The sequence below is a fragment of the Eretmochelys imbricata genome, chromosome 5 (genome assembly GCF_965152235.1).
Source record: "Eretmochelys imbricata isolate rEreImb1 chromosome 5, rEreImb1.hap1, whole genome shotgun sequence".
Lineage (NCBI taxonomy): Eukaryota > Metazoa > Chordata > Testudines > Cheloniidae > Eretmochelys > Eretmochelys imbricata.
The window spans coordinates 26240529-26254569 of record NC_135576.1 but is presented as its reverse complement, the minus strand read 5'-3'; the positions used below and the strand labels follow the sequence as shown (position 1 = coordinate 26254569).

General features: G+C 36.0%; 1 protein-coding gene across 4 annotated transcripts in view; it reads right to left on the bottom strand.

Moving 5' to 3' along the window:
* The window catches only part of NIPBL (NIPBL cohesin loading factor), a 294724-nt gene that overhangs the window by 17010 nt on the left and 263673 nt on the right, over positions 1–14041 (bottom strand). For all 4 annotated transcript variants that reach the window (XM_077816769.1, XM_077816768.1, XM_077816765.1 and 1 more), the window contains 7 exons: positions 13187–13295; positions 7181–7317; positions 3722–3862; positions 3245–3338; positions 2976–3130; positions 2589–2679; positions 234–407 (listed from right to left, as the gene is read on the bottom strand). In XM_077816769.1, the coding sequence (XP_077672895.1) occupies positions 234–407; positions 2589–2679; positions 2976–3130; positions 3245–3338; positions 3722–3862; positions 7181–7317; positions 13187–13295 (901 nt within the window). The remainder of the gene's footprint in view (positions 1–233; positions 408–2588; positions 2680–2975; positions 3131–3244; positions 3339–3721; positions 3863–7180; positions 7318–13186; positions 13296–14041) is intronic.

Here is a 14041-nt window from a genome sequence, read left to right as displayed (position 1 = left end):
GGATTTTTCCCCAGCAACTTAAAACTTGAAGTTAAGAACAGAACGCTGTACTCTATACCTCTTGCTGTGGCTATGTATAAAAGATGTTCCTGAAATCTTCATCTAAGGTAATGTACGTATACATGAATAATTAGACCCAAAAAACCCTTATGAATCAGTTCAATTAAAAGGTTGTTTTCATGTAACAAAAGTTACATTTTGAACGTTTTCTTAACACAGCGCTCATCACTCACACTCTCTATCTGCCTGTTGCATACGTGTATCCTCCTCCTGTAGATAGGTTTGGAGATTTTTTAACACTTGGATTTTTAAGTTTACTGAGCTATTCTTATCAGACAGAATGCTGTTGTACAGAGTCTTCACCTCCTGTTCAAACATTAGACTTGGGTGTTGAATAAATGCAAATCCTGAAAGAAAAAAATAAGAAAGATCCCACTTGGTTGCCTTGCAATTACTGTGCTTACATTTTTCAAGGTAAACTAGTAAAATCTTCCATCATACATATATGAAATAAAATACAAAGAATCACTCAAAAATTGGAAACGCAACAGAAGGATGTTGGAGAATCAGGAGTTCTTGATTCTATTCCAGGCTCTGAAGTGGAGCATGATCTAGTGCTTATGCAGTCAAATACACAGCGCATTAATTCTCAAAGGCAGCATGGCTAAATGAATTTTATTCTCAGCTCTGCTAGAAGTGACCTCATGCAATCAATCTCTCATTTATCCCATTTATAAAATGGGAAAATTATACATGTCCATCCTATAATAGAGGTCTAAGGTCTTGCTCAATCATACGTCCGTGGGAACACTGAGACTCAGACATATACAGACTCAAAAACCCTTTCTTAAAAACTATTATGAAGGAAAAGAACCATTTGTTTTCCTTCCCCCTGCCCAAAATGTAGAGAACTGGTCTCTTATCAGTTGTAGGGTTTTTTTTGGTCTTCTCCCAGTTACCCTTCACTCCCCTCCCCAATTTTAATCCAGAATGATGGACATCATCTGAGGTAACATAAGTGGGTTTGGAGTACTGCTGATTTATAGCCTCACACAGCATCACAAGTGGCAGGGATGCAGCTTTCCTTTGAGAAGACTGGGAATTCTGCCACATATTAGACCATTACTTGGTTTATTTGTCCTAACTCTTGTTGGTCTGTGCCTTTCAGGAGTGGCAGATGTTGAATATCCCTTTACTTCTTTTCGACCACAGGTGGTAAAGATCTTTAATGAGTAAAAACAACAAAGTGCAAAACAAAAAAGAAAATAAAAGGAAAAGGAAATAATGGAAGAAGAAAAGAATATACATGGAAAAACCCAGCATGAAACAGTGGAGGGGGCTGACTGGCTGAAGCCAAGGGAATCAAGGTTCTATAAAGCTGGTTTCTCGCATCTAGAAAAGTTAGTGCAGGAAAAGACTTCGTTCAAGAAAAAGCTCAGTTCATCCAGTGGGTGGAAAAAAGGAAAGAGAAAGGGGTAAGGATGTTCTCTGGTAGGGATTATTATTATCTGCATGAACGTGCAATGACATTTTGTTACTTGATCTTTTCTAGCTAATCTGATTCACTTTTTAAAAGGGATTTTAAATTTAAAGTAGTATTTTTGATATATAACTTTCTTTCCTCCACTCACTGATTTAAATGAGTCTACAACCCACAATTCCCATGGAAAATTCTCCTTATCCTCCCTAATACGTTTTCCTTATTGCTTACTATGTCCAAATGTTTCAGATGGGGGAGATGGAAAATTTGCTATCTGACATTTTTTTTTTAAGAATGACCTCACCTTTAGTCTGCCACCACCTGAAAATAAATTATTTGGGGGGCTCTAAGATGATTGTATCAGAGACCATGTAAGTAATAAACACAGCTGTATAAAGTAGTATTCCTAAGAGCTTATGTTTGGTCTGCTAGTAAGGATTTAATATTTCGATACTTTATATGGAAGTACACATCTGGAGCAGAAAGAGTGTGGCAAAGCCTCAGACCCAGACCCTTGTAGGCAAGTCAAAACTTGCAAGAAGTGGCAAACTTCTTGCTAGCCATTATCCAGAAAGAAACTGTTAGAGCCTATGTATGTTAATGCCTATTGACATCTAAGGGGATGATCCTCAGCTGTTGTAAACGGTCATAACTCTACCGACTTCAGCTAAGGATCTAATGCATGGTTGCATCACCTAAGACTTTCCCAGATGTTCTTGGCTTGCTAATAATCTTTTGAATCTCATGCCTTGGTGGTGTAAAACTCAAGAAGTAGCAGATTATAAACTACTTTCCTTTTGAAAAATGATGGTACCATTAGTTTAGAAATCTGATACTTTTGAACATTGTAAAGAATTATATATACACATCAGGAAGGCATACACTGTGAAAATGTATTTCTCACAAGAAAGAGAAAAGAGCCCCTTTTCGACCAATTTGCTACAGACTATGTTCAGATATCTTCAGACATGCAGGGATGTCTTCCTTAAAAAAGATGCCAAAGCTTTTTAAATGAACCAACTTCTTGTAAAAAACAAACTACATATACTATTCCCTGAGATGCACAATTACTGATTCAATTAAAAACAAAAAAAGTCGTAATTCTTACCTAAACCAATAATGGCTTTTGTTTGTACCTCTTCATCTGAATGTTTTGTAAAATACATCAGCAGTTCAAGTACTTTATCCTTAATGTTAACCTGGCCAAATTAAAACAAAAAATATTGGTGACTTAAGGAGAAACAGCTAATTTTTAGATTCTACTTAAAACAATCTTTAAAACCTAACTGCAAAGTGAAACACACATTACTGACACCAGAGCTTTCCCAAAATAAATAAATTGTTGCAAATTACAAGTACAGTCTAGCTTCACTGTGAAGACTTTACTTCACTGTTTCAAATGACCAAACCTATTCTGTTCTATTTACAAGTTACAAGTTTTTTAACTTTACCTGTTTAAACACAAGACACCGAGAAGGTAAACAGTGTATTTTACCTTACTGTTGCCTTTAAAATCTTCCTGATCAAAATCAAAATGGCGACACAGTGCTCCAACAGTGAAAAGAGATCTAAGGAGTGCTGGTTTATTGGCTGTAAGTATAGTACTGTTTGGGTCTTCCTGGTGTTGACTTTTTAATTTTGAAAGTGCACCTAAAATAAAAGAAAAGATTTAATCATAGCAAATACTGCACTCCTGAAATGACATGCATAACCAAAACTTTTATAAAATTGTTTAATAATAGTATGCTCTGATATTTAACTTACCATAGTATCTATTAAAACAGGCCCACACAAATTTATAATTTTGAGTAACCTTGTTTACAACAGCCCCAAGACAGCTCACACAGTGCTGCACTACCTGAAGATAAGACAGAAAATGTTTATAACCATTTATTTAGAAATCAAGATAGAGATTTTTCAAAGCAATTTCAAGATATAAACAAATATTATTTATTTAAAACTAATAGAAGATAAAGATCTAAATCTTCAAGACTATTTTGAAAATCTCAGAACAAGTACATAACAACTAAAGTGTAATAATAAATACATAAACTCCGGTAAATCAAGAAAGTTAGTTGGCCATTTACACTATCACAAGTATAGCCAGTTTTTCAAAACTGCTATTCAAACATTAATAGGGAAGAAATGTTCATGCTTTCATCTTAAATAATTTCTACATATTCCATACCAAACTGAACCAAAACCATTATATTAATTTAAAAAGTAGAAATTAAATCTTACCGTCATGCCGTATTTGATTATAAGTTTCATGAGATCTTCCTCAATAGTGGCAAGGAAGGTCTCACTTGGATGCTCCATCAATGGCACCACCAGCTCTAAAATTTTTGCAACATTGCAGATCACCATGAAATCATTTTGAGTCTGTAAGAATAACATTTACAATGATTAAACATTTTCACCATTTTCCTGTATAAGAACTAACTATTTCTAATGTTATTTCAGGTTTGAGAATAACTTAATAAATCTCAGTTTTTCAGTAAAAGTATACACTGATATTCAAAGATCTAACTTTCCTGTGAAGTTTGTTTTAGGTAGCACTTCCCCATAGAAAAAGTTTGGCTAAGGGTTTAAAGACAACAATTTAAATTTGTTACCATGTTCAAAAGTATTGCTATGCTATGATCATCAAATTTAAACTGTTGTTTTTAATTACTAATCCAATACTTTTTCACTAGGAAATAAATGAGTCCAGGTGAGATAATTGTTCTTGTAAAGATAAAAGTTATTGATGTGAAAAGTAAGTTTTATTTTATGGTTAAAATATTCTTCATGTTGTCTTTGGTAATTATTATTTTGTAATTAATTATTACAAAACATGTCATGATATATCCTAAGCATAACAGGAACGCTGTCACTTAATTTTAATTCTGCACATAGGAGGAAATACAGAGTAACTAGATTTTCTGAATTTAAATATTTGATAACATATCATGAAAAAGGTACACACCTATATACCTTAATACATAGGTATACACTGTTTAATAAAATGTAACATTTTGATAACTATCATGGATTTAATATAGTTGCAATGGATAATATTCACCCAGAGGCACAGGGACCAGGTAAATCCCTCTGTATCACTTAAGTTCTCTAGAGTGGCTGCATGGGGTGGGGAGGAAGGGGTTCTGGACCCCCTTTATGTTGCAAAGAGATTCTCCTTTCCAGCCACTTATAGGATAGTGTGGGAAGAGTAAAGATCTAGGGGGACCGGAGGGGAGGTTCTCAAAGGAGAAGGAGAAAGAACTCAAACAAGTGGGAGGATTTGATTTTAAGAGACAAGAGTAGGTGAAATAAAAATGTTATTTAAAGTTACTCAGCAAAGTATTAAACAGCTTCTTATTGTTTTCTCTGTTTAAAAAAGTTCCATAGATTTCCAAAGAGTAGTCAGCAGGAACTTTAGTTAGTAGGGACTTTAAAAGGACAAACAAAGAAGCTTGCATTATATACAATGAAGGAGGAGGAACCTGAACAGGGACTCCAGGAGAAGGTAACATGGTCAGCATGATAGGCTAGGAATGCAACCTAATTTATTTCAGCTCTGAAAAGAGAAGAAGTTTGGGGTTGTCTGTACCAAGATTCTCAAAAATGATACATCAGAACTGATGCTGCTCCATCTTGAAGCTTGGAAGTATTCCACACAGTCTGAGTAGGACTTTGGATTCTGACTTTTCCTTTGGAGTCCTAGAAGGAATCTTTGAACTCTTCTGGCTTCTCTGCCCTAGTGCAGTGGTTCTCAACTAGGTGTACGTGTACCGCTGGGAGTATGCAGAGGTCTTCCAGAGGGTACATCAACTCATCTAGATATTTGCCTAGCTTTACAACAGGCTATATAAAAAGCACTGGAGAAGTCAGTACAAACTAAAATTTCATATAGACAATGACTTGTTTTATACTGCTCTATATACTATATGCTGAAACGTAAGTACAATTTGTATATTCCAGCTGATTTATTTTATGATAAAATATATGATAAAAATGAAAAAATAAGCACATTTTCAGTAATAGTGTGCTATGACACTTTTGTATTTTTATGTCTGATTTTGTAAGCAAGTAATTTTTAAGTGAGGTGAAACTTGGTGGTACGCAAGACAAATCAGACTCCTGAAAGGGGTACAGTAGTCTGGAAAGGTTGAGAGCCACTGCCCTAGAGAATGACCCATTGCTGATACCAGATACTAGCAACAGGTGAAGATAAACTGGGGCTGAATGTGATTTAACTACAAATATAGATAAAGACAGTGTTTAGGACATTTCAGAAACCATGATTTAAAAAACCTGATCTGATGAAAGGTTATTAGCCAGTGGGCCTAAAAGTAGTACACATGCCATACGTGAGGAATCTAGAGAAGAAATTATCAAAGCAAGTATTAATTACCAGTTCACTTCATATACACTAAAGTGTTTTATTAACCCTTTGACAATACAAGTTACAATTTCCCAGTGTGCATCCCATTAATCACAATGGGATACGCTATAAATTACCAGCTAAATGATTTTAGGATTCACCTCAAGCTGCATAACTGAAGCTTGTGTACAGTCCACTGAGTAGATGTTGCGGCATTTAAATCCCCTCCACCCCACTCAGGACAGCTTGGTATACTAGTCAATCAGAAGAGACTACATCTAATCATACAACACCAGGAGTACTTTGTAAATACTGCTAGATGACAAGGCTTGCTATCATGATGTCCTCCATCCACAGGCAGGTGAATGGGGAAGAGACCTGGAGATAATTAACTATTAAGATGACGACAGGAATTCTCAGATTAAAAGACCAGAAGTGAAATTCTGAAGTCAGTGACATAACTACCATTTACTTCAAGGGGGGGCGGCCCAGGAATTCACACTAGTAGTTTACACAAAACCTTACACAAACAGCAACATTCACAATAGGTTCCTTACCAACTTGCTACCATAAGCAGCAGTGTAAATGTAAAGCAAAGAAAGGGAATGGAGTTTATGTATGAAAAACGACAAAATTGGGATTTTTAGTTTTGAGGGAAAAATGATGACTGAGGTGAAATGTTGAAACTAGCTAATGGTTACTATAATATTAAGCTTGATTATGTATTTGTGGTAATTGGAAAAATCAAAATCATGATAAAAGGTTGAAATTAACAGGATAGATACATAAAATTGAACGGCTATCGAATACAGAGCAAATAATGAATAAGTGGGTTGAACTTTACAGGGGAATAGTTGCATTAAGTATTAATATGTTTATGCAAAATTGGATGACTATCTGAAACTTCATACCATAATGGCACATTGGTCAGTTTTCTGCTGAGGAGTGTACAAAACCAGGAAGTAAATATTACTAAAATAAAGGTTAAATACATTTAAAATATAACACCCTCTACTTATTTTCTTTTTTAAACCTTAGTAAGTACGTTTTTAATTTTTAACAAAACCTTTGCAGTTCACCCTTGGAGAAGAAAGTAAGAAACCTTGAAGGCAGACTTTTCTGTGCATCCAATACTTTTGGAAAAAAAACACTCCTATTAGAGATGTATGGATTACAAAAGGTTCTCTCATATCTTCAGGACTGAAAACAGCCATGTAGTGGAAATATTGCTGCTGTTTTTTACACACCCACCCTCAATTTCATCATGCATTTAAGATAACCCTTGAGTTCCATAATTATTGAGATGAAAGAAGACTTTAGTTTCCTATACTTACACTACATTTAGTGGTAAGGTATGGCTGCATGGTCATGGCATGTTTGACCATTAGCTGGGGCCTGATTTTGCTGAATAAGAACAAAGTGGTTATGCAAGCTACCAAGCGACCAGAATTCACACCTTTGTTGTCAGAGTCTGCAAAAATTAGAAAATACATTAAATATATTCAATTCAAGGACTGTTCTTTCAATAACAAAACTGGATAGTAAATAAACACAACATATAAAAATCACTTTCACTGATAATGTATCTTTGAAAAAATGGCATATAAATTCCTCATTAGATAAGAAAACTTGGATTAGCAGACAAAAATGTAAGCACATTATCAAGAAAATATGCAAAATAATAAGTAACTCCTTTGAAGTTTTCATTAATTTTTAAACCACTTATTTTTCCAGACCACAGGCTCAGCCAATGATTCTGTAATGAATGTAAAACAGAATAATGCAAACAAAACTTGGACTCATAACAAAAACTTTCCTAATATGAAATAATTTGTTTTGTTTTTTGGTCACTGAGAAGGTTCCACAAAATGTAGCTTGGTTAATGAGATTAGCTAGTGAACATGAGTGTGCCTTTGAGCATTTTTGGGAAAGCTGATGATTAATTTTGGAGGTTTTTGCTACTGGATTTGAATTTAGTAGATTGTGAGATCCCTTGTAAACTTTCTAATTTCTGTACTTTGTAATCCCTTTGCACTATATAAGTAGCTGCTTTGCTTCTAACTATGTTGAAGCAGTTCAGTCTGTCAAGTCTTGGAGAATGTGGATTAATCAGAAGGGAGAAAAGCAGGAACTACTCCCAGTTCAGCCATCTTACAGAATCATAGGACTGGAAAGGAGCTCAAGAGGTCATCGAGTCCAGTTGCCTGCACTCATGGTATAAGTATTATCTAGACCAGCCCTGACAGGTGTTTGTCTAACCTGCTCTTAAAAATGATGGAGATTCCACAACCTCGAATGATGTAAATTCCACAACCTCTCTAGGCAATTTATTCCAGTGCTTAACCACCCTGACAGTTAGGAAGCTTTTCCTAATGTCCAACCTAAACCTCCCTTGCTGTAATTTAAGCCCATTGCTTTTTGTCCTATCCTCAGAGGTTAAGAACAATTTTTTCCTTCCTCCTTGTAACAACCTTTTATGTACTTGAAACTGTTATGTCTCCGCTCAGTCTTCTCTATTCCAGACTAAACAAACCCAATTTTTTCAATCTACCCTCATAGGTCACATTTTCTAGACCTTTAATGATTTTTGTTGCTCTTCTCTGGACTTTCTCCAGTTTTTCCACATCTTTCCTGAAATGTGGCACCCAGAACTGGACACAATACTCCAGTTGAGGCCTAATCAGTACTGAGTAGAGTTGAAGAATTACTTCTCGTGTCTTGCTTACAACACTCTTGCTAATACATCCCAGAATAATTTTGTTTTTGCAACAATGTTACACTGTTGACTCATATTTAGTTTGTGGTCCGCTATGATCCCCAGATCCCTTTCTGCAGTACTCCTTCCGAGGCAGTCATTTCCCATTTCGTATGCGTGCAACTGATTGTTCCTACCTAAGTGGAGTACTTAGCATTTGTCCTTGTTGAATTTCATCCTATTTACTTCAGACCATTTCTTCAGCTTGTCCAGATCATTTTGAATTAGAATCCTATCTTCCAAAGCACTTGCAACCCCTCCCAGCTTGGTATCGTCCGCAAACTTTATAAGTGTTCTCTCTATGCCATTATCTAAATGACCGATGAAGATATTGAACAGAACTGGACCCAGAACTGATCCCTGCGGGACCCCACTTGTTATGCCCTTCCACAAGGTACCCACCTTATAGTAGCTCCATCTAGCTTGCATTTCCCTAGTTTGTTTATGAGAAGGTCATGCGAGACAGTATCAAAAGCTTTACTAAAGTCAAGCTATACAATGTCTACCACTTCCCCCCTATACACAAGGCTTGTTACCCTATCAAAGAAAGCTATCAGGTTGGTTTGACATGATTTGTTCTTGACAAATTCATGCTGACTGTTACTTATCACCTTATTATCTTCTAGATGTTTGCATACTGATTGCTTAATTATTTGTTCCATTATCTTTCCGGGTACAGAAGTTAAGCTGACTGGTCTATAATTCCCCGGGTTGTCCTTATTTCCCTTTTTTAGATTGGCATTATATTTGCCCTTTTCCAGTCTTTTGAAATCTCTCCCACCTTCCATGACTTTTCAAAGATAATTGCTAATGGCTCAGATATCTCCTCTGTCAGCTCTTGAGTATTCTAGGATGCATTTCATCAGGCCCTGGTGACTTGAAGACATCTAACTTGTCTAAGTAATTTTTAACTTGTTCTTTCCCTATTTTAGCCTCTGATCCTACCTCATTTTCACTGGTATTTACTATGTTAGACGTCCGATCACCATCAACCTTCTTGGTGAAAACCGAAACAAATAAGTCACTAAGCACCTCTGCCATTTCCACATGTTCGCCGCCCCCCACTGACTGACAGGACTACCCTGTCCTTGGTCTTCCTCTTGCTTTTAATGTATTTGTAGAATGTTTTCTTGTTACCCTTTAGGTCTCTAGCTAGTTTGATATCGTTTTGTGCCTTGGCCTTTCAAATTTTTTCCCTACATACTTGTGTTATTTGTTTATATTCATCTTTTGTAATTTGACCTAGTTTCCACTTTTTGTAAGACTCATTTTTGATATTTAGATCATTGAAGATCTCTTGGTTAAGCCAGGGTGGTCTCTTGCCGTACTTCCTATCTTTCCTACGCAGTGGGATAGTATGCTCTTGTGCCCTTAATAATATCTCTCTGAAAAACTACCAATTGTCTTAAATTGTTTTTCCCCTTAGACTTGCTTCTCCTGGGATCTTACCTACCAACTCCCTGAGTCTGCTAAAGACTGCCTTCTTTAAATCCATTTTCTTTATTTTGCTGTTCTCCCTCCTACCATTTCTTTGAATCATGAACTCTTACCATTTCATGATCACTTTCACCCAAGCTGCCTTCCACTTTCAAATTCTCAACCAGTTCCTCCCTATTTGTCAAAATCAAAGCTAGAACAGCCTATCCCCTAGTAGCTTTCCCCATCTTCTGAAATAAAGAATTGTCTCCAATACATTCCAAGAACTTGCTGGATGACCTGTGCCCTCCAGTGTTATTTTCCCAACAGATGTTTGAATAGTTGAAGTCCCCCATCACCACCAAGTCCTGCGTGTTGGATGATTTTGTTAATTGTTTAAAAAAAGCCTCATCCTCCTCTTCTTCGTGGTTAGGTGGTCTGCAGTAGACCCCATCATGACATCTCTCTTGTTTTTTACCCCATTTATTGTTACCTAGAGACTTTCAACAAGTCTGTCTCCTGTTTCCATCTCAACCTCAGTCCAAGTGTATAAATTTTTAATATATAAGGCAACACCTCCTTCCTTTCCCCCCCCGCCTATCCATCCTGAGCAAGCTGTACCATTCTATACCAATATTCCAGTCATGCGTATTTTCCCACCAAGTCTCTGTGATGCCAACTATGTCATAGTTGTGTTTATTTACTAGCATTTTGAGCTCTTCCTGCTTATTCCCCATACTTCTCGAATTAGTATACAGACATCTAAGATACTGATTTGATTTCTCCCCCGAGTTCTGTCTTGTGGAGCTGTACATAAAAACTTTCATTCAAGGCTCTCAAAGCACTTTGCAAACACTGTGTCCTACAGTCTACTTGTGAGGTTTACCTTTCCGCACCAAGACAGCAACATCAAAATTTTTTCTATAGGAAAAGAAGGGGGAAGATGGGTGGGTGGCAGGACAACTGGAAATTTTTTTTTGATTCATATGACTTGCGTTCTAATCTAAACTTTGACACATACTACGTGACCTTGAGCAAACAGTTTAATCTCTCTGCCCCAATATTTTCGCATCTGTTAAGTATAGATAATAAAACATACCTAATTAATAGGTTGTTACACAAAATTACTGTTTGTAATGTACAATGCGATTATTGGATCAAAGACATTGTTATAAAAGGAAAGTATTATTAAATTTGTATAAATACAAAGCATCTGCCTCCCATCCCTTCATAATCACAATAATTCCCTCATACAACATTTAGAATTATGCAAACCTTTCAGCCCTTTTCTATCTGGCTTCTTACAGCTGTGGAAATCTTACTCCATATGCCTGATTCTGGTTTCCATTAAGGCTCTTTCATATTGCTTTGGCAGTGTAAGTGGCCCTTAAAGTAACCAAAGTAGTGTAAACTTCCAGAATAGTATACAGGGGTCTCAATGCAATGAGAATCTGGCCCTATATATCTTTTGTGATTATGCTATGCATACTTTGCTGTGTAAACCACAGTGGATATAGTTTTCAATGTCTGCAAGCTGAAAGGGGCTATAGGCAAACCAAAGCATTCACTGAATTAACATATCAACCAGCTGTGGGTTTAAAGATGTACCTGTCTTATGTGGACAGGGTTGTGGGACACAGAGGCAGAGTTAAAGTTGCTGTATTTCCATATTTTCAATGTTTGTGAGTAAATGCTTTTAAGAACTATAAAGTTCTACTACTGATTTCCCCCATCCCTTTAAGCTATTGATATGTATTTACAACCTTACATCCAATTTAAACAAGTTTCCTGTCTAGGAATAATAGTACTATTACTAATCACAGATATAGCACTTTATATAGTCAAAAACCTTCAGTAATATTATTCAACTCTCAGAGATTAAGTAACATTAAAATCCCCACTTTAGATAAAGGGAAATGGAAGCACAGGGAGAGTATGTCCAAGCTCACACAGCAAGTCGAAGCTGGGAACAGAACCCAAGAGGAACTGACTCAACACAATAGACCAGGCTATTACTTAATGAGATAAAACAACCTAAATGAACTATGTGCAGCAACACCTACAGCTAGCCTGTAAATAACCCAAACATTCTCTATTACTTTAACAAAGCAAAGCTTCCTACTATTTCAAGTTGTATCAAAAGCTGGCAGTTGGACTTGAATATACATATTAGGTAATTTTGTCACAAACTATACCCTTCATGAAAAAATATAAGAAACGAAACTTATAAAAATTTAAAAGACTTCTAAAGATAAAGCCTAGTATTTAAAGTGTATATCTACAATATATATCAAATAGAAATGCATTCAAAACTTACTTAACCTCTCTTTCACACAAAATGTGAAACTCAAAGTTACCATTTATCCCAAATGGGAGTTATCTACTCAAAGATTTAGGAGCTCTAAATGGACACAAAAGCAAAGACATTTCTTAAAATTTTTGACTTATCAGGTATTCTGCTTGGTAAAAAGATGCTAAAAAAGGATGTATTACCACAACCATGTGTGGATGAAAAAATAACCTGTGGTAATTTATACTGTCCTGCACATCACAGATTCAGGATTTAAGACCAGAAGGTACCTTTAGATCATCTAGTCTAACCTCTGGTATATCACAGGTAATTAAATTTCTCCCAATTATTCCTATAATGAGCCTAATAAATTGTGTTTCACTAAAATATATCTTCCAGAAAGGCATCCAGTCTTGATCTGAAGACATCAGGAGTTGGAGAAGCCATCTTTTCCCTTGATAGTTTGTTCAATCAGCTAATCCTCCTTGCTATTAAAAAATTCTGCTTTATTTCTAATTTGAATGTATCCATGCCTGCCATGCTCTTGTTATGCCTTATAACAACATTCTATATTTCACCAAGTGTGATAGAACCAGAATATAATAGCACCAGAACAACTTTAATGAAGGAACAAAAAATGTTTTCAAGCAGCATCCTTTTCAAGTGACAAGAGGAAGATTTATTATAATGGCAGTTAAAAGTCAATTTAATCATAACAAAGGAAGCTTTAATTTAGATGTCTTGAGACAGTCCTTGTCTTATCCACTACTGTCCTTTTTTAAACGGAACTATAGATTTTTACAAACATTAGTGTATGATTTAATATATTTAACAACAAAAAATACATTAACACTATTGGATTTTAAGTAATTATATTACCTGCTAGAGATTCCTCATATTTAAGAATGTGCTCAACCAGATTATCAACAAGCTGAGTACAGGCTTTCTTCACAGGTTTATACGAGGCATCTTCTTCTGACTTCAAAAGCTATTGCAGACAGAAACACAGGAGATGATTAAGATTTAATATAAACTGCAATACACTGAATCGTCCCAATAATTTGCACTTAAATGTATGTCACATTTGTAACAATCATAGATGAAGAAGGATTTCATGATACATATAAAGTTATCCAAGTTCTTCCTAAGAAGCCCTGAAAAGCACTTTGTGGAGGCAAAAAATTAAACTATTTAACAAAATAAATATTACATTTGAATGGGGGATATCTAGGAACAAAGCACTACAATTAAAAGAATTAAGCGATAGGGCAGTAAGTATAGCTCATTCTCAAAGTTTAACAAGTAGAATTGTCTTGTCAGTGAGGTAGATACTATGTTCAAAATGTTAACAGAGTCATGTTCCATTGTCTTTGTCTTTTCTCACTCCCTATTACTCACTATTCACTTCCTGATGCCTGAACTGGCTCTCTGTTGTCCACGTGCCTTATCTGTGACTTGTAAGAGGTGCTGTTCTGGTGCAATATTATCATCTGTTTTGATTTGTTTCTCCTTGCCCCTCTTAGTAGCATAAGAACATAACAAAGGTCAGACCAAAAGTCCATCTAGACCAGTATCCTGTCTCCCGACAGTGGCCAATGCCAGGTGCCCCAGAGGAAATGAACAGAACAGGTGATCATCAAGTGATCCATCCCCTGTCACCCATTCCCAGCTTCCAGCAAATAGAGGCTAGGGACACCATCACTGCCCATCCTGGCTAATAGCCACTGATAGACC